Consider the following 20,573-nt stretch of genomic DNA (forward strand, 5'->3'; position numbering starts at 1 on the left):
ACAACAACAACAACAACAGCAAAAAACGAGTGACTGTTGCACCAGTTTTGACTGAAGGCTTGACGCTACTTATCTAAGCTCAGCCTCTAGCCTTAGCCATTGTCGTTGTTACATACATAGATACACAGTTGTTGCTGCTTTTTATTGTCGCTGTCTGGCGCTTATCCATGAACTTTTTGCACAATTTTTTGTTCGATCTTGCAAAGTGCAGTGGTAACGTTTTTGTGGTCGTTTAATTGTAGTTCTTGATAACACTGGACTCGAGCAAGTGTCGCTAAAATTGAGTTCGCATAAAATGTGACTCATAAAAGAAGTCTACCGTGTAACGAACACAAAAGAGTTTATTTGGGAAAGAAATTTGAAATCGAGTCTTCCCCAACAAACAATATCGAAAGTGCAGAAAAAGAAACAAATTGCGTTCGTTTTGAAGGTTTATATAATTGCGTAAAGCTACTGTAGAGAAATGCAGGAGCTATTCGATTAATTTCATTTGTAAAAACAATATTTTTTAAAGAACAAATGTTGAATTGTTTTATTGATGTGGAGAGGGGAGTTGTTACTCTCTGATAAGTTCTGCTCTGTTGTGTATTTAAAAACAATTTGCAATACTATCTGTATGGGTTTTTACATTTTATCATCTTCTCTTTCTTATGGCATTGAAATCATTTTGAAAAAGCTACTAGTTGCAATAATGTGTTCCAAATAAGAAGCCGTATATTTTCGATAAATACTAGATGGTCCATAGTTTTTTACTTAAATATAGACAGGTACAAGAACCAAGAGTTTGGATAAGTTCCCCAAAAAATTTGTATTTAGCTGACTATTTGTCAGTGTGGTCTACAAATTTGTCTCGAAAAGCGTTTGTTGCCTTTAATTAAGTGTTTCAGACAGTCTCTATTTGTATTATTTTTACTCGATTAAGCCTCATTTCATTTTGAAAGGAGAGCATTATTGAACAGGAAATAAAACTGCCAAATTGTTCTGAACTGAGACCAATTGCAAAATATTGGGCTATTTATAAAATGAGAACTTAAATATGCGGAACCTACAAAAATTCGTGCAACTGAAATTGAGAGGGTTTCTCTGCACTTAAGAATTAAGTATATGAAGTTTCATTTTTTGAAGTTATCGTTTATAAGAATATGAATACAACTTTTTTAGCTACGACGAAAATAGTATGACCTATTTTTTGCTGCACATATCTGAGTATTTTCTATAAATTCTGTAACTAATTAACAATTAGTCTAAAAAGTTTGCAAGAAAGAATAATCAGTAAATCTGATGTTTACTTTTCAAGAACGGAACATTTTCAGTGATATTTGTTAATGGTCTGATTGCAGCATATAAAGATATTGTTGAGCTTTTTTATCATCTGATTTAAGTGACAAGTTTCGGCCATTACATTTGCTACTTTATGGCATTTATGAAGTCCACATATTTCTGTACAGCGTTCGAAATAAAAATATTTTAATTAAGACGCGCGTAGTTAAAACTAGCATTGATCCAAAGCCGCACAACTTCTATATGAATGTGTAATAACTGTCAATAAGGAAAATTTGTTATAATTTTATGCAAGGTGAAGCGGCTGCACAAATTAAGTTGCAATTTCAGGGCCATTTGTATTGTAACGGAAAACCAAAGTCAAGGTCTTGTCGGTATGCAGGCTTTAATCGAGTCTGAGGCATTAGCATAAGCCCACGTTATGCGTTACACTTTTTGGCATATCACATTATTAGCCCGATTTTATGTGGGCAGGGCTTAAATATAAATCAATTATAGCACTCCCACACGCACGCACACACTCACATAAATAGTAATATTTGATTTGTAATTGCAACTTCTAGTCGAGAGTTGAGATCCGTTCCGTTCCCGAGCACCACGCGACGTTTAGTTTGTAACTGATCTTAGAATAGCGAGACGGCCAACTTTTATGTGAACGCTGTTGAATGCCACACGAACCACATTGAGCATAACAACAACAACAATAACAACAATATCAACAGTATTTAAAGCAAACAAGGCAAAAAGCCAACGCAAGTATTGTGTATTGAGTTTCCACTCGAAGCTTTGAGCGCGCTCCAAACGAAGGCGTAAAATAAGGAGGAAAAACAACAACAACAATAAATAAATGCACTCGAATTCGTGCAAATAATTCAGTTGGTAGGTTTACATTACAAATAATTAAGAATTGCTTTAAACAAGAGCGCTGGCGCACGCGGCTTTAATTAGTGGCAGACAAAAATTACACCTGACCTAGGTCAAGCTATTGTTGTTGTAATTGTTGTTTCTGTTACTCCGCGCCATTAAGCAGACAAACTAAGGTTGTGTTTACACAAATATGTATCTTTTCTCATGCTCTACATAAAACGCCCGCCAAAAAAGGTCACCTCAACGCGTAATTACGCACAGCACTAAAATATTACTCAGCCGCACTGTGGGTTACAGAAATGTATAAGCCAGTTAAATAATATTGGTTGCTTCCGTGAAATTAAATGGCCTTTGCATTTTCGCATTTTCTTTTGGAAATTTTCAACTCAACTGACTCACAGATAAGAAGAGTGTTGTATTTCCATGCGCATCTCCGATCCAACTTTTATTTTCAGCATTAATCAGCATCCGTCCGTCCACCCGTTAGCATTCATGTCTTGATATCCCTATTTATTTTATTACTTTACTTCATCTTGTTGTTGTAAATATTAAGATTATCTCATGTTCTACGTAGAGTTAAAACCTTGCCCTCCTTCAAACGAAAAATTAAAATAAAATTGCTGAGACATATTTTATTCATTCCATAAAATACATAAATTATATTTATAAAGTATTTCCACTCTCTCCAACTGTTGATCCGAATTAGTCGTTACCTATCCCACAGTGCTTGAATACAATTGTTGAAATACTTTGCTGACTAACTTAGGTGCGCTTGACAAGTTGATCTTAGAATCTGACTGTGATTTGAAAGTGTAGCCAAGCGAGCAGCTGCTGTCTGACCCTGAATCTAATGGCGAAGTTATTGTTGTTTCTGCTCAACTGAGGCTGAGACTATGTTGCACATGTTTGACCCTAATTTGTGAGCAGTTGTTGTCTTTGTTGTTTTTGCTTACACTCGGGTTATTCAACTGCTGTCAGCTCATGCGGAAGCTTGCCAGAATGAGAGTCTGTGATTACTTCGCCTTTGCGCTCACTGGGCGGGTTAAAGACATTTGTTTATCTGTAAGATTGTTGGTTGATGATAGCCTTGAACTTTCTTGTCTTGGCGTAGGTGGCGTAGCTTGGCGTTGCAGGTGCGTGGCTTGTCTTGCCCCATTGTTATTATGGTTGTTGTTTTGGCTGTTGTTGCTGTATGAATTTTGTTATGGGAGTGGCCAATTGTTGATTTTATTTATTGACTGTGTCCAATTTGATATTTAATTAATAGTCATTTATACTTGTGGTTGTTGCATGCAAAATAAGCAAATTGTTTATGTTGCTTATTATTATTGCTGTTATGTTGTTAATGAGATTGGTTTTTGACCTTTTCTCTCCTCAACTTAGATTGGCTAACCAATACAAGTGTATTGCATAAGGATTTCACGACGATGATTCATACGAATAATTTACTTTACAATGGCATTAGTTTAAAGAATTTCACACTATAGTATAAATATTAGTAAATATTTGTATAAGCGAAAAAAATCAACAAATATAATATTTCATCTTAGTAATAATAAAATTTATTATTTAAAATATTTACGCCTGTGAACGATGTACCAGAGCATGTTCATAGCAGTAGCTTATGCTTTATGGTCCACAAAAGTGTGAAAGAGTCTTGAATTTAAATAAGTGTCTTGTATTATATTTAATATTAATTTATGCATTCAAATCAAGTTTATCCAAATTAACACAGTATCCTCCAAAATGGATATTCCTTGACATTAGTATCAGCATTGGTGGCCGCACCTTCAACATTCATTGGACTTGGAAGATGTTGGAACGCTGAGAATTGATAGTAATGGATTGAAGAAATCAGTGTTTGAAAGCTTGAGTTTAAAAATGCACAAAGGGGCAAAACAGTGTATTGACATTTAAATATAGTATGTACATACATTATTCCCTTAGTTTCATTTGTCATTTGTCTTAACATCTGCTTTGCAGATTTTTGACTTTGGATTGACCCGTGGTCTTATTGTTACCTGAATTTAATTTTCATATATTTACTGTGAGGGCTGATGTTTAAATAAGGTTTGTTTGTTATATGTCTTCTTTATGATGACTTTAGTTTCCCTTTTTGCTGCTGTATTCGTAGGACCTTGTTTTGTTTTCTTTTTCAATTTCTGCAAACGAAGAGTAATAATTTAATTAATAGACATAGTATTTGATAATTAAAAGAACAATTGAAAAATGGGTTTATGATTAATTCATCAAAAATCAATTCTATGTATTTTAAGTTTCTATCACCGAAGATTCAGAATTTTTAGTAATTCGAGCTATTGAGGCTATACTTTAATTAGGCTGCAGAACTAAATTGTATTCACAGTTCACATATGATAGTATTTTTGTTGTTTTCTAAATAAAAAAAAAATGACAAATCAAAAAATATAAACAAAAGGCAAATGAACAAATAAATAAATAAAATGCCCGCTGCAGTCCAAGGACTGTCTCATATAAAATTTCAATTTCAAGTGCACGCCAATTTATGTCATTCCAATGTTAACGACTTTTCCAGCCACGCACCACACGGCGTATGAGCAACCGCAACATCAACATCCGCCGCATGCATTAAGCATACGCCGCATGTGTTGCTGCCTATTTGAGTGAAAGTGCGAGCATGACCTTGAACGCGGCGCAGCGGCGAGCGGCGAGCGGACGACATGATTGCCTCCACATTTGCTTCAGCTACCGGCTTTCAAATGCATCACATAAACACACACATACACACTCTCACACACACTTCTACAAATGTTCGAGTGTCAGGTGGGAGAGCGAAGCAGATGACGCCGTTGTTGTCTGTCTATGGGCAGCTGCGGCCACCGCACGCCAGGTGGCGCTGCGAAAGCGTTCTCATGAGCATTCTGAGCACTGCATTTTAAACTCTTTTGCTCATTCCGTTGCATTTGCGATTTTTTCAAACAACAAAAAAGATTGTGTTCAGTTGTCGCTTGAGGAGCAAATCGTGCGGTTTGTCGATTTTAAGTTCTTGCGTGCGCGTTCGCATAAATGTGCTAAAAAAAAAGACAGCAAAACAAAAAGACAGCAAATAAAACAAATTTGAAATTCATTTTACGCAAAAAAAAAACAAACAGAAGAAATATAAAAATAAACAAAAATCAATGCATATGCAAAATCACATGAAACTATAAATATGAGCTGCTGACCCAATATATAAGAACTAAATAAAATACAATTTTGTATGTCAACGTGAAAATGCAACAGCAGCATAAACAACAAATTAAAGAGGTTTTTAGCCAATCGACCAGCTATAAATTGTGGCAGTGAGCAAAAGAGCGCCAGCTGCAATGCAACAAAGCACAGCGGAAATGGCAGCGGCAGCGACAGCGACAGGACCTTCAACTGCTGCCATGGCATTGGCCGCTGTCAGCAGCAACAACCCAGACAAATGTCAGGCAAACAGCAACACCAGTGCAGCCGCCTCCGTTGCCAATCAATATGAGGAGAATGTCGAGCATTTGCGCCAACTGTTCAGTCACAACCATTTGGTGTCCTTTCAAATATCTCACATCGAGTGCAGTGCGGGGAGCAGCAGTGGAGACAATTACATGTCTGTGGTGAAGCGTGTGAGCATCTACGATGCCGGGGATGCGGCCTACGAGGGCAGTGAAATGGGTAAAGGATGTGTTTGAGAGCGGCTGTGCGGGTGTGTAGTGCATTTAGTGAAGCGTTTAGTCTATTGATTTTTTTTTTTGTTGCTGCCACCGCCGCCGCCGCCGCCACTGTTGTGCCTGACCTTGGGCCATGCATTCTAAATGCACAAATACACCCATACGTATACGTAATATAAATTTGCGATAAAGGTCAACGCGCACTCACACACACACACACACCAGCACACAAGCGCTCTCTATCTGCCGCTCTCTCACACACACGATGATTTTCATTCATAAATTTTACTACGCGCATTGTATTGTAAACAAAAAACAGCTGTTTAGCCACACGAGCTAAAGTTTTTCGTCTCTCTCTGCCTGTTGTGTGTTTGTGTGCGAGTAACTTAGCTCAGCTATTATTGTTTTGTATTTCGTTTTGTGTGTTTCGTTCTCATTGCAGCAGCGCCGGCTTCGTGCCGCTGCACCGTTATCATCAAACGACAAATTCCGAGTCTCTCTCGGCGCCAGCTCTATCGCTGCGAGGAGGCCTTCAGCAATGAAATCAACGCCTATCGCCATGTCGTTCCCCTCCTTCGTCGCTACAGCAAACAGCAATTGTTTCCCTACTGTCACATCGCGGACACCCACGATCGGGAGCAGGGCACCAGTGGAGAGCCAATCATTGTTTTACAGGACCTGAAGACATTGGGCTTTCACATGCAGAATCGCATTGCCGGCCTGGAGCTGCGACAATGTTTGCTGGTCATGAAGGTAAGTATAGGAGACCCACTTCGTCACGACAGAGTGTAACCGGAGGTTTGAAATATGCTAATACTTACTTACTTATTATTATTCAAGCATAATCTCTTATTAAGATTTTTTTATGAAGTCAGTAAAATGTAAAACTATTTCAATCAAAAAGCGACCAAACAAAATTTCGCTGAACTAACTCATATTGTATGTCTATATCCATCTGTTAGTTAGATACAGATATCGATCCTTTTTTTTAATTTGAATAGGCCTTAGATTTTTCAATTGTCTTCAAAATCTCGTGCCTGCTGGCAAGCAAATCGCTCACTTCGTGAAATTTAAAAAATATATTACTAAATCGATTCCAAAGGATTCGATTCGAAATGTAAAATGCAAATAGTACGTAAAATAGAGCTATTAAATACGAGTATACAAAAATAAGTCATTCTATCCTATCCCAAAAGCACATAAAAGCATTACAAGTGCAAACAGAAATATTTATTATTATTTTCTAAATTAAAATTGTATGCAACCTCAATTATTGGATGCTTTATCGAAACCGAAAAGTGATTGTGATTAGTGTGTTCGAGAGATTTCCCTATAAGTATTCCCCCTTTTAAAACAAAAATTGCTTTCATTGGCTACTCTCATCTTTTTAGAAACTGGCTCAGCTACATGCCGCCTCTTTGGCAGCCCAACATTTGGAGTCGACACACTTTACAGAGCAATGCGCGCAGCTGAACGAGATTGTCTATTGTCCGGATGCGGCCGACTTCTATTCCCGCATACTGGACACCTCGGTGCAGCAGGCATTGGACAGTTTGCACGCCTCGAATGGGGATGGCAGTCTAACAGCGCCCATTAGTCTGATCGAGCAAATGCAGCCTCGCCTCTTTCAGCAACTGCAGGACGGCATCAATATTTCCAGCAGTTCCCAGATGAGCGTCATTTGCCATGGTGATCTGTGGGTCAACAATATTATGTTCCGATCACAGCCGGAGGAGGCCATCTTCTTCGATCTGCAGGCCATGCGCCGCACCTCGCCGGTTTTCGACATACTCCACTTCATCTATACGAGCACGCGTCGTCAGCTGAGGGATGTACATACGGACACCTTACTGGCTGCTTACGCCGAGAACTTGGCCAGAGAACTGGACCAGCAGTTGCGACACACATCTGCGTCCCATCAGTTGAACAATCTTCACGAAACCTTTTCCCTGCAACGCCTAAGTGCTGAGTATGTGCGTCATGTACATTATGGCTTGGCCATATGTATGTGGATACTGCCCGCCGTGACTTTCGATCCGGATAACATACCCAATTTGGATGTGATAAGTGAGCTGAACTTGAACGGAGCTAAAGAGATAAAATGCACACAGAAACTGACGCAGGAATATCATGTCCGAATTAGGGAATTAGTTCTAGAATTCTACGAACACGGCTACCTGAGCGTGGAACCTTGTACGTAGTCAATTGTAGAGATGAGCATGAATTGAAAACCCTGAAGGTCTTTCCATTTTTCGATAATTCTATTGTGAAAGCTGTTCTTAGGAATGTACAAGATTATATTGCTTTCTGATTTTAGGTGCTCTTTAAATACACGATTTATTTATATATAAATATTCCGGACTTCAATAACGTATATATAATCTCATCAAGATAAATACTTCATCACCATTCAATAAATACCCAAAAGGTCAGATCCAAAGTACGTGAACAAGTAACCATTAATTCTAAAATATCCATAGAGAATCGGAATATGTATATATGTAGGTATAATCCAATACAATCCTAGTGACGAAACAGAAAGTTCAACTGCTATCTGATAGAAAGAAAATCTTGAAATTGTCTTCTAATTTTTTATCGAAATCAATTTTGTGTAGATTTATAACAAAGTTATAGGTTAAATGTTATCTATAGAAAAAAGGCAAACCAGTGGTAAAAATTTCTTTCGTCGTGCTCATCTTTCGACTAGAATGTAGTTTAGTGTAAAATATGCGCTTAATAAACCGTCGGCTGTGGCCATACCACATTTTTATTGTGGGTTCCTTTATTACCAAAATCTTCTACACTTTCGTAAATTCTTTGTCACAACAAAAGTGTTCTATTTTATATATAAAAAGCCTGCGGCGTGTAAAAGCATAAACAAAAACTTACAAATCAACAGAAAAACGGGCCATGTATAAAAGCAACATTAACTTGGAATTCCGCAAAAGGTGCATGTGTACTTTATCTTTATTTTTTGCGCGACTCTCATTTATTGCCGGCACCGCCCCAACCAAGAAATCCTTTGACAAAGCCAGTAATTGAAGCACCCTTCTTTCCAGGTGATTCCAATTTGTCCTCCAGAGAAGGTAGCTCCAAGTAATTCATGGCCAAGTCGAAGAATAGCGGCTTACATGGTATAGGTTCCATATCGGGTGTTAATTTGAATACATTGGGTGTTTTAGTGTGCAGCGATTGGTCCTCTTTGTATTGTGATAGACGCTCGTACAGCGGCTTCGTTGTCTTCTGAGCTTTCGCATTGGAGCTCGCGTCCTCGCTGTTATCATCCTCCAGCACGCTGTAGGCATGGGCAGAGAATTTGCAACCATCGATGGTGGAGACAAGCTTTTTTAATTCAGCTTGCAATTGGAACTCGGCACTGGTCTTGCCCTTCAGTGCCTCGCTGGCATAGTTCGAAGCACGTTCGTATAGCGCTACTGCCTCCTTCCATTTTTTCATGTCGATCAACGTGAGCGCAATATAATAGCAACGGAAGGCCTTAAAAGTAAGCGCCAAATTAGAGACTTCTTCTTGATACCGAGAATCCTCCTCCATGCCACTGATTTGCTGCATTTCCGTCACATTCTGCAAAATGATTTCATACAGACGCGCCAGATCTTGCGAGCGTACACGTTTGCCATCTCCCACAATCTGGGACTGCTGGTTGGGATCGTAAAAGTTAAGCTTGGCCTGCAATAAAAGAAATGGATAGGTTTACTTTGAAAAAAGCTGATGTTGGACATCACTTACTTGTTCGACCAGACACAAATTGCGCTGCAACGTGCGGCTGTGACGAATGTAGCTCAAATACGCTAATAAATATTGCACACCCGACACTGTCTGGCCGGTGGTTAGGGAGCGCAGCTTGGGATCCTGCTTTATCTCATCACGCACAGCCTGTATGGCATCCTTGCAATCCATTAAAATCCGTTCAATCAGCTCAATCTTGGCATCCACTTTGGTGGCCTTCGCCAACGATTTGTCCAGCTCTTGGGCACTGAGCAAAAACAGGCGCACCTTCTCCGGACGAACAGTAACTTTGCGACCACGCCAGTCGATCGTTTGAAGGCCTTCGCTACTCTCAGTTTTAGTCTGGCTCACGAGTACATCCAAATTCTCAAGCACACCCTGGGCGCGTAGCTCCAAAATTTCATCGATATTTCCACCACTGGCCCCACCGCTAATGTTGTAGGCACAATAACGCAAGTTGGGCGTGAACTCATTGACTTTGGCTCGATACAGTTCTTGCTCATCGTCGGGCAAAGCCTTAGCTAGGTTCTCATAGACGACCTGAGCACGTTTCAAGTGCTCACCAGCCGTCTTCCAGAGCTGTAGCTCAAAGTGCAGTGTGCCGTGCATCCAAGCCACATAGGCTTCGCATTCAAGCTTGGTGCGAGCATCAAATGCTTCGGACTGTGTACAAATTAGGAATTAGGAAGGTGATTCTAATTAATATTTCTGTACACTCACATTGCACAGCTCCTGCAATTGGAGGGCATAGAAACAGGCACGTCGCATCTTGTTAATCAAGTGGAAACGCTTCCGCGGCTCCGTATTCGCCTCCTGCTTCAGTTGCATAGCATAGGCCCAGGCGCGCTCCGCACTGATTAGCGGAATGTGTATGTAACGCTCGTCCGCCCGCTTGCCCGTCAGTTGAGAGAGCGTAACGTCGCGTCTCTTGAAGTGGCGCTTATCCCCCTGTGGATACTTCAGAGCCTTGCGCAGACGACGGATGCGACGCGTGCAGTAGCCACGATAGCGTTGATAGTCACCGTGTCGCAGACCATGCTGTTGTTGCGCATCTTTGATCATGTGCAGTACTGCAAAGGGTTGTGAAAGTTTAATGCATATTTATGAACACAATTTTTAGGTTAAGAAGCGTCGCTGCTGGGTGCTTCCCTTTACTTGGTGCGTTTACTAACTTTCAACGGTGAAGATTTTAGCTGGCTCCGATACGGCCGTGCTACTGTCAATCTTCTCCACATTTTCGGCGCTAGACGGTTCTTCGACGACCATTTTACAAAAATCCAAATTTTACAAAAACCCGAATCCAAATGCACACGACGTCGTCAAACGTTAAACGTCATCATTGTTTTCGTATGGCAGTAGGGATGGGCGTTCGAAGGCGATGAATGTGAGAATTATCGATAAAAAGTACCACAGTTGCGCCTCACTTGTTATTTCTCTTAATTATTGTTTTATATGCTTGTGTAAATTTGCATGCGGTGGTTTTAAATTGTCATTAGTTTGTTTATTTCACTGCGGTTCATTTATTTTTCCATTGTTTTCTCTGTTTGCATAAATCCTATCGATACTGTCGCCCACCACTACAAAGTAGTATCGTGCGAACTCTCCTTTTAATCGTTGTTGGCTGACACGCAAGAGCGTTCGCCCCATTTCAAAATAATTTCGGACAAGTTCGCAGGTAAATTAAAGCAAACACATCAATAATCAGCAATTGCAAGGCTTTGGCTAGCCATTAAATGTCACAGTGCATATCAGTTGTTTGTTGAATTCGTTTGTTTTGAGGAGTTTGAGGTTATACTTTCACTCAATGCTGAAAGTACACATGCACCCCCACACCCGTTTGTTTTGACTGTGTGATTAAATGAGTGACATGCGCTTGCAAATTGCAACGTTGACATTGGAAAAATAATACTAGGAAGTGGTTTTACTAATCTGCTTTTGGATAATTGCAGCATGTCTCGCAGAAAGGAGCACGAAGAGACCGACAAGCAGACGCGTATCGCCATTGTCAGTGACGACAAATGTAAACCGAAGCGTTGTCGGCAGGAATGCAAAAAATCATGTCCAGTCGTGCGCATGGGCAAATTGTGCATCGAGGTAACACCCACGTCGAAGATAGCGTCATTGTCCGAAGAGCTTTGCATCGGTTGTGGTATCTGTGTCAAGGTGAGTCAATTGCCAGGGTCAAACGTCGTCGACTCTAGTTATAAATACACTCTTCTACTTATTACAGAAATGTCCGTTTGAGGCAATCACGATTATTAACTTGCCCAGTAACTTGGATAAACACACAACGCATCGTTATAGTAAAAACTCCTTTAAATTGCATCGCCTGCCCATCCCCCGTCCAGGAGAAGTGCTTGGTTTGGTCGGACAGAACGGTATTGGCAAGTCGACGGCATTGAAAATTTTGGCGGGCAAGCAGAAGCCGAATTTGGGCAAATATGCTAATCCACCAGACTGGACAGAAATTCTGAACTATTTCCGTGGCTCTGAGCTGCAAAACTACTTCACCAAGATATTGGAGGACAATCTGAGGGCGCTGGTCAAGCCACAATATGTGGACCAGATTCCCAAAGCGGTGCGCGGCGCTGTCGGCGAGCTGCTGGATAAAAAGGATGAACGTCAAGAGCAACATAAGATTTGCGAAATGTTGGACCTTTCGCACATACGCGACCGAGAGATTTCCCAATTGTCTGGTGGAGAACTGCAGCGTTTTGCCATTGCCATGGTGTGCATACAGAATGCGGATATTTTCATGTTTGACGAGCCCTCTTCGTACCTAGATGTGAAACAACGTTTAAATGCTGCCCTAACAATTCGCTCCCTGTTGCATCCTTCCAAGTGAGTCTCCGCATTTACATTTTGTATACCTACCATTTACTCATTTCCCTGTACAGATTCATTATTGTTGTTGAACACGATTTGTCTGTGCTGGATTACTTGTCCGATTTTATTTGCTGTCTCTATGGCGTTCCCGGTTGCTATGGCGTTGTCACTATGCCCTTTTCAGTGCGTGAAGGCATCAACATTTTCCTCGACGGTTTTGTGCCCACGGAGAACATGCGTTTCCGCACGGAATCGCTCACGTTTAAAGTCTCAGAGTCGGCCACTGAGGAGGAAATCAAGCGCATGAATCATTACGTTTATCCATCGATGGTGAAAACTTTGGGCAAGTTCGAGTTAACCGTTGAGAAGGGACATTTCAGTGATTCGGAAATCCTCGTGCTGCTGGGCGAGAACGGAACGGGCAAGACGACATTTATTCGCATGTTGGCTGGCAATTTGCAACCCGATGGTGAAGTCGAATTGCCAATGCTGAATATTTCGTACAAGCCTCAAAAGATTTCACCGAAGTTCCAAAATCATGTTCGCCATTTGCTACACGACAAAATCCGTGATGCCTATGTGCATCCTCAGTTCATTGCGGACGTTATGAAGCCCATGAAGATTGAGGAGATTATGGATCAAGAAGTGCAAAACCTATCTGGAGGTGAATTGCAACGTGTAGCTTTGGTTTTGTGCCTGGGCAAGCCCGCTGATGTTTATCTTATTGACGAGCCCTCAGCCTATTTGGATTCGGAACAACGTTTGGTGGCGGCGAAGGTTATTAAACGGTGAGTTTTATTTATTAAATGAATCTATTTTTATATTAATGTTACTACAATTTATGATAATTCCACAGTTACATTTTGCATGCAAAGAAAACTGGATTTGTGGTGGAGCACGATTTTATAATGGCCACCTATCTTGCTGATCGCGTTATTGTGATTGAGGGCCAGCCCTCGGTAAAGACCACCGCGTATTCCCCGCAATCTCTGCTCAATGGAATGAACCGTTTCCTCGAACTGCTGGGAATTACGTTCCGGCGTGATCCCAACAACTTCAGGCCGCGCATCAATAAAAACAACTCTGTCAAAGATACGGAACAGAAGCGGTCTGGCCAGTTCTTCTTCCTGGAAGACGAAGGTGGCAACTAAAATCAGAGCTCAGGACAATATCAACGGTACACAATGGGTTTCCTGCAAACAAAGTCAACTTCTCCAGACGTTTTGGGTTTTCGTTATATTTTTTTCCTCATTTCCTTGTTTTCAAAAGTCAGCGTGTCTTAGATATTTGCATTTTTTACCGAGCAACAACTTTGTTTTCTTTATGCCTATTTTGTTATAGTTGTCATGAATTACGTAAAAATTTACAATTGTGGGAATTAATCAATTAAAGTGAGTTTTTATATGCGTTTTGTACACAGAAATCAATTAAAAGAGTAAACAATAGGGGAAATCATCTTTGTACGCAAAGATATTAGTGAAAATAAAAAAACAATTAAACTTTATAGAAAAACAGCAATTATCATGTGTTGCCTAATTAATAATAGTTGGGAAGGAGGAATTTATTTCAGCAATTAGCTTTAATTATGTCGGAAAATAAAAGGGGCAGCTGTTGGAGATTCAAAGTAGTCGCACATAATGAGCAACAGGTGGCGATTAAACGCGTTTGCTGTGAATGGCAGTATTAAAGGTATTGGCGCCAAAGTTTAATTTGAATGAACACATTTTTATTTGCATTTTGGCAATTGTAAATTAACATACAGATATTTATTGCACTTAAAATATTTAAAATTAGCATATACTTAAAACACGTACAATTGCAATACAAATATATAAACGTATAGGTATGTGTACAAATTTAAGTTCCATACGCATTTTTATACGGTTTTAAATACGATCACAATTTAAATTAAACACGCAATTCATAATTACAAACATTATCAATATTTATGTATGTATTTATATAAATATGTATACGAACGCATGCACAGCTTGATTTGTTTTCAATTTTTTCAAGAATATATATATGCATATAAATATATTAATGTTTAAAGATGCTTTTGAAGCAATACAATAAAATTTACCATACAAATAGATTATTTTCAATACCAATTTCGAAAGGCAAATCTTTAAATGTACAATACTAATTTGATCTGAGGCTTAACATCAATAAAGACCATTAACATTATACGTAAGTGTAATATAGTATTTAGTGAATTCGAAGACACTTAAGAACTACGATTTCAATAGAAGTAAATGCGTCAAAAATTGACTCAAATTGTTATACATTTTGACAGAAGTCGTGTGCGATTTTTATATATAAATAGAGAGCGCTTTTCAACGAGATAGAGAGATAGAGCTTTAAGTTACAACACCGTTTTCAGTAGACATGTAAATTTAAACTGTAGAAAATGGACTTTTGTCTAGAATATTGAGTGATTGTTACGATCTCAAAATACAGATCATACATTAATCCAATAGGTTTTTTTTTTCAGCAAATTTCTTGTAAATGGAACATTATGTTTTTTCTTATTGTTAAAATATTACATTTTCTGTATATGCTCAAGGTTGCAAGATTTTACTCACTTTCTCAGTATCTTTGCAATCGAACATATACGAAAAAGAAAATAATTTCAAATGGATACAGAAAGTATCAAAAATAGGTGTATATATGTATAAAATTATAGTTAGAGAGCTTGTGCCGAGGTAGCCGACTATACGTCCTTATCGTTCTTGAGTGCCAGCACTTCCTGGCTCAGTTCCAAAGCCTGTTTGCGCAGCTTGATGGCCTGTCGAATTGATAATTGAATGTGTGCTTGGGTTTAAGCCAATTTAGCAACCTACCTGAGTTCTGAGCTCTTTTTCACGCGTAACTAATTCCTGAATTTGGGCCATGGTTGTTGCTATATTCCGCTGGTCTATCACCCAACGCAAGTAGAGTTCTGTGTTGATTTATAAAGAATTAGTTTATCAAGACTAATTATTCAGTTAAACTGCTTACCACTCCACAATTCCAAGCTAATAGGCGCCACTGAAGGCCATATTACATTTGCATTTGGCTCATATAAAGGATTTAGCAGAGTTTGCAGCACATCCGGCCGATTAAGGTACGACCATAGGCTCGTGGTGCGCGTATGCACACGCAACTCATGACGCTCGCGTTCCGAATCACACAGAAAGGTGCCGTATTGTGAGAAATAGCTGTGCTCGAACAGCAAAATGAGCAACTGAGTGCTGAACTCAAAGCTGCAGGGAAACTGTGTGTACAGCTGATAGATGCAGTCGAGAAACAGCACAAAGGTGGCCCCCGAGTTCTTATTGCGTGTCTGGTGGGGTGTATAGCAAGAGTAGCGATGACGCGAAGCAAATGGATGACCCGCTTGTATCCACTCGCGTTCAATCAGCGCCTGCAAGCTGAAAAAATAAACGATAAGGTAATTTTAGTACCGACACTAATAATATTCGAAGATCGACTTACCCACGCACTGTGCGACAATCGGGATTGAGAATGATCTGCACTAGGGATGTGACAATAAGCGTAGAGTCGAGACCCTTAGCGCCATGAACCAGCACCGGACTGCCCTCCTGATCTAAGCACTGAGCCACCACACACGAGGCATTCAAGGAATTGAGCACCAGATTTAGCCAGCCGCTGTTCTCCAACCGTGATAGCCACTTATCTGTAGTGCAGCTAATATCGTTGCATGCGTCAATCAGTTTGCCAAAGCTATCCAATATGGAAGCGGGTGAACTGACATTCCCAATGGCGCGATTAACCTTCTTCCATTGCGAATAGTGTTGATCCGTTTCCGTATTCGATTTGCCCTTGCCCCATGTGTCTACAATAAAGCCCTTCTTGCTCCGCCCCAATACCAAATTGAGAATGGCCTCGTCTGCTCGACAGCGTTTGATGCCCTGTATGGACAGCGGCTGTGCACTGCGCATCAGCGTGGCCTGTGAAAATTGTTGATTGAATTACGGCAACTATATTATATTAGCCAGGCACCACAAATGAACTTACGCCATTTTCATGCCGATAACTGAGCACGGGAAAGCGGCCACCATCGCGAAACGAGGCGGACAACGCAATCTGTTCGTCCGTAATTGCTTTAGGTACAATGAGCATGGCTCCATATGTGGCACAAACGCTGAAGTCTTTGTTGCAGTTCGTGATGCGCCACTCACAAACGGGTATGTTGCCGCCCGTTACGGCAGCCGCAGCATCCATTGTGAAGCCATTCTGTAGAGGATGCGGTATGCCTATCATACCGCCAGAACCGGAGCCAGCAGCGGCCGTTGTCGATGTGGAAGGCGTGCAGACATTAATGGCTGCCACATTAGGAGACGAAGGCGCCCCCACGCCACTGATTAGCTTCCCGAACTCCAATTCGGGTCTGTGGGGCAATAAATATATTGCAGATTTTTATTTAAATATATTTAATCAAGGAAGGCATAACGGTTATACATTTTGCAGGATTCTTTAGATATTTTCTATACAAATATCTTATAGAATTGATGATTTATTAAAAGTGTTCTAAAAGATGCAAAATCTACTTAAAGCTGAGCTCTAAAAACTCTTTAATATTTCAGCCAAAAATTTAAATTAAATAAAATCGAGTAAAGAACAAAGGTCAGTATGGCAGTAGTCATCTGATATAAGGAACCAATCGGGCAGATTTACGCAACTTTAAGAAATTTATGGATACATGCAGGGAGTATCGCTTACAGGCCGGATCTGTAACTCACCTGAACATCGTATAGCCATCCTCTAGTATGGCATACATGGGCCTATAAAAGAACGGATATTCCAATTCCACATTTTGTATCGCACTGAGCGCCTCCAGCGACGAGGATACGTTAAAAAACTCTTTGGCATATCTAATCTCCAGCGATATAATTCGCAAATCTTTACATTTAAGTGTTATTATGCCACCGGTCACAATGTTTTGCATCAGTCTCGGCTTCTTTTCCACACAGTCGATGTTCTTGTGCAGTAGCTAAGAATATAATTGGATAAATCATTGATGGTCGAGTGCACCTGGGCCCATTCCTCCATAATGTATGTATGTGTTTCCCTCAGCTACTTACCCATAGTTCCTGTGTATTCTCTTGCCGGGCACTCAACAGTAAATGATGTCCCGTTATGCACAGGGTGCCCTCGACAGTCGCCTGCTGGTTGTCGTGGTCAGGCAGATAAAGCAGAACGCCATCTAGCTTGGGTGTCTTTATCAGATCGGCAAACTCCATGCTATCTGCCACACACTCAGATGTCCTCTGACTACCTCAGAGCCTGAGCAAATAGGGACAGCAGGATGGGGGTGTTGAGGGAGGGTTGCTGATTTGATTTTGTTCACACTAATTAACTTTTTGCATTTTGCTTGTGGTTTGTGGCGCGAGTCGTGACGAACGGCCCCTTTGTTGTTGTTCTTGCCACTTGATTGCTTCCTCGCGCAGCTCAACGCCGTTCAACGCACGCCGCACAAGAACGCCCCTTTCCCTCTTCCTATATCTTTCTGCGCTTAGTGCTGTATTTTACAAACAGCAGTGTGGGCGTCACAATCAATAGGGGCTCCTAACACGCTCAGCTCTGCTGCTTTTAATATTGTGTAAGCACCATTTAGTTTTACACATATTGTGAACACTAACTTACTTAAAATATTTACTAAAATACGCTAATTTCTTGCAGTCATCTATTTTGTTGCTGCTTTGTACGATAATAACCACTGCTTCTTACTCCATACAGCATTCACAGCAACACGCGTGCATTTTGAGGAGCCCTACTAGATGGACATTCGCTGTTGGCAATGCTTCGCAGAAAGCTTCGCGCCCCACAAGATTTATTTGAAAAAGAAAAAAAAACATTTGTGGATTTTTCTATGTTAAAATACGCAAAACTGGTATGCATTTATTTATACGAAAAAGTTATTTTCAAAAGATTGGTTTACAAAAAATAGGGTCACGTACTCTTGCTTTATTTTGTTTCTGCTTCTATATGGCATGGAAACCAACCACAACACGCATTTTTCTTTCTTGATTTCGTAATTGTTCATTACAATTAAAGATTTGCATTATTTAAAACTTAATAGAAAATATACGCACATACATGTTTTGGAAAAAATTGCTTCTCTGTTGGTAATTGTCACAATACGACTAAAAATACTTAACAGTTTAAAAACTTGCAATGGCTGCAGGTTTAAATTTGCTTTAGTTTTTTTTAAGAGTTTTTGTTTAACACACATTTAAAATGCAACTAATTTCATTTAATACTCTTGCAAGATTTAAAGATATAAGCAGTAGTAGCTTGAACGGACCACCATTAAAACGAACAATCACCTAAATTTGTGTCAGAGTGATTAGCTATTTTCTAAAACAGTCATTAGTTTAAAAGGTATACTGGATTTTGGACCGAATCAGTTTGCTATATCTTTTGCAAGGGTATATAATAATCGGCTAGCCGAAGGTAGCCTTTTTTTCATTATTTAAGTACATACAAGGCTCACTACTAAAATATGGTATTTCCATCTATGTCTGAATTTCGACGATTTGCTAATTTTTTTTAAAATAATTTACGTGTAGATTTTTTCTTAAGATATCACAACAGGATGTCAGATTTTTGTTAAAGCACGAGAATGAGGTTCTAAAATAAAATTCCAAATAAAACAACCAAACGAATAATTACAATGCTGCTAAAAAATAAATTTGTGTAAAGTGCAATAAAACAAAATACAACTCATTGGCGATACGCTTTATTATTTGAAATGTGATTCGCTTTTCATTTGTTTTTTTTTTTACTAAAAAAAATTATTTCGTTTCTTTGTACCAACAATTTAAGCTGTAACATTCAAACTTAGCAAAAAGTGCATTATAAAAATACGTTAAGTATACCGAAAATAAAACTAAACATAAACTTAAACATCAGTGCAATACAAATTAGTAAACTGCATATAAATTTCATAGTAAGGTCCAGCATTTGGTTTGTGGGAAGAGGCCAGGAAAAGAAGAGCTCCATAAAAAAGGCACAATATTTCTATTGAGTGTTCAAAATTAAAAAAATTTATACATTTACGTATACGAGTGATTCTATTATAGCATCGTTTTAAAACTCTAAGTGATGATGGAAATGTAAGATTTAATTGAATTGCAAAATTAAATTTTCATATCTTTTGTTGCTGTTTGAGCTGAGCTCCTCAATGACCAATTTATTACTGAATTGTAAATTCGATTTCATTATATTTTAATACTCTACCACACTTCTTAAATTTGTTTCTCTTTTCCTGGAGATTTTTCAATTCTTGAACTGCTCCCACATACAATATACTGGTGGCTTCATGAAAAATTGTTTATTTTGTTGTTAAATTTATTTTATGTACATAAGCAAATTACAAGAGAAAATGCATAAACAATTGGAATGCATAAACAAAACGTGTTATCTAAAAAAACCAGAAGGAAGACATTTTTTTAAAAAGATGCAGCAACGAAATGAAATCTAGTTATGGCAAATTGACGAAATGAAACGATTTTCACATATATATGTAATGTGTTTGTATATATATATAGTTTTAAACATATGTATATGTAAATTACGTAAATGTAATAAAATATTGGAAGAGCTTTGGAAACAAATCGGTGGAAGTAAGTTGAAGCTAACAAAACCAAAACTTTGATTGATCTTTCAACATAATAAATGTGTTTTCGAATTTAAATTTAAAATGTGAAATTAAATGCATTTAATAAATATACATATGTGTATGCATGCTTGTAAGTTAAAATGGAAGTAAATTTGTTCTTAACAATGCGCGTGTAAACTAGACTTTACATATACATACACCATATATGTATGTATGTATATATATAAAGTTTATAACATGTTTGTTATTCGCTTTACTTTTCTAATAATGTTGTTTTTCTTTTTTGTAGCTGTATGACAGTTATATAAATATACATGTAGATGTATGTATGTACGTTTGTAGTTTTGTAAATAGCATTCACATTTGTTAGAATTGTTGTTTGCTTTTCATGTGTGTGTGTGTGTGTGTGTGTGTGTGTATTACACAAATATTTAAATTATAGTTATACATTTATGCATGTGTGTGTATAAATAGTTTAGACTCTTCTACATGATACATTTACTTGCTAATTTATTAATATTTTAATCATTAATTTGTTTCTGTTTGTTATATATTAT

General features: G+C 39.0%; 4 protein-coding genes across 4 annotated transcripts; 2 read left to right on the plus strand and 2 right to left on the minus strand.

Annotated features, from left to right (window-relative positions):
• Positions 1–5,513: 5,513 nt before the first annotated feature.
• LOC115622497 lies at positions 5,514–8,230 on the plus strand. Its single transcript, XM_030516443.1, has 3 exons — positions 5,514–5,820; positions 6,262–6,569; positions 7,208–8,230. The coding sequence occupies exons 1-3, from the start codon at positions 5,514–5,516 to the stop codon at positions 8,015–8,017; spliced, it is 1,425 nt and encodes a 474-aa protein (XP_030372303.1). The 3' UTR covers positions 8,018–8,230.
• A 335-nt stretch (positions 8,231–8,565) lies between these two features.
• On the minus strand, positions 8,566–10,877 carry LOC115622479 (signal recognition particle subunit SRP68). The gene is made up of 4 exons (XM_030516424.1): positions 10,736–10,877; positions 10,284–10,633; positions 9,564–10,226; positions 8,566–9,503 (listed from the first exon to the last, which is right to left on the minus strand). Exons 1-4 carry the CDS (start codon positions 10,827–10,829, stop codon positions 8,802–8,804), a joined length of 1,809 nt encoding a protein of 602 aa, XP_030372284.1. The 5' UTR covers positions 10,830–10,877; the 3' UTR covers positions 8,566–8,801.
• Positions 10,878–11,140: 263 nt separating this feature from the next.
• On the plus strand, positions 11,141–13,812 carry LOC115622114 (ATP-binding cassette sub-family E member 1). The gene is made up of 5 exons (XM_030515958.1): positions 11,141–11,238; positions 11,513–11,726; positions 11,794–12,404; positions 12,461–13,177; positions 13,246–13,812. The coding sequence occupies exons 2-5, from the start codon at positions 11,514–11,516 to the stop codon at positions 13,538–13,540; spliced, it is 1,836 nt and encodes a 611-aa protein (XP_030371818.1). The 5' UTR covers positions 11,141–11,238; position 11,513; the 3' UTR covers positions 13,541–13,812.
• Positions 13,813–14,573: 761 nt separating this feature from the next.
• On the minus strand, positions 14,574–18,085 carry LOC115622641 (myotubularin-related protein 9). Its single transcript, XM_030516649.1, has 7 exons — positions 17,477–18,085; positions 17,135–17,385; positions 16,410–16,782; positions 15,867–16,342; positions 15,390–15,802; positions 15,233–15,330; positions 14,574–15,177 (listed from the first exon to the last, which is right to left on the minus strand). Exons 1-7 carry the CDS (start codon positions 17,633–17,635, stop codon positions 15,103–15,105), a joined length of 1,845 nt encoding a protein of 614 aa, XP_030372509.1. The 5' UTR covers positions 17,636–18,085; the 3' UTR covers positions 14,574–15,102.
• Positions 18,086–20,573: the final 2,488 nt, after the last annotated feature.

This window comes from Scaptodrosophila lebanonensis, unplaced genomic scaffold (assembly GCF_003285725.1).
Source record: "Scaptodrosophila lebanonensis strain 11010-0011.00,11010-0021.00 unplaced genomic scaffold, SlebRS2 tig00000043-arrow-pilon, whole genome shotgun sequence".
NCBI lineage: Eukaryota > Metazoa > Arthropoda > Insecta > Diptera > Drosophilidae > Scaptodrosophila > Scaptodrosophila lebanonensis.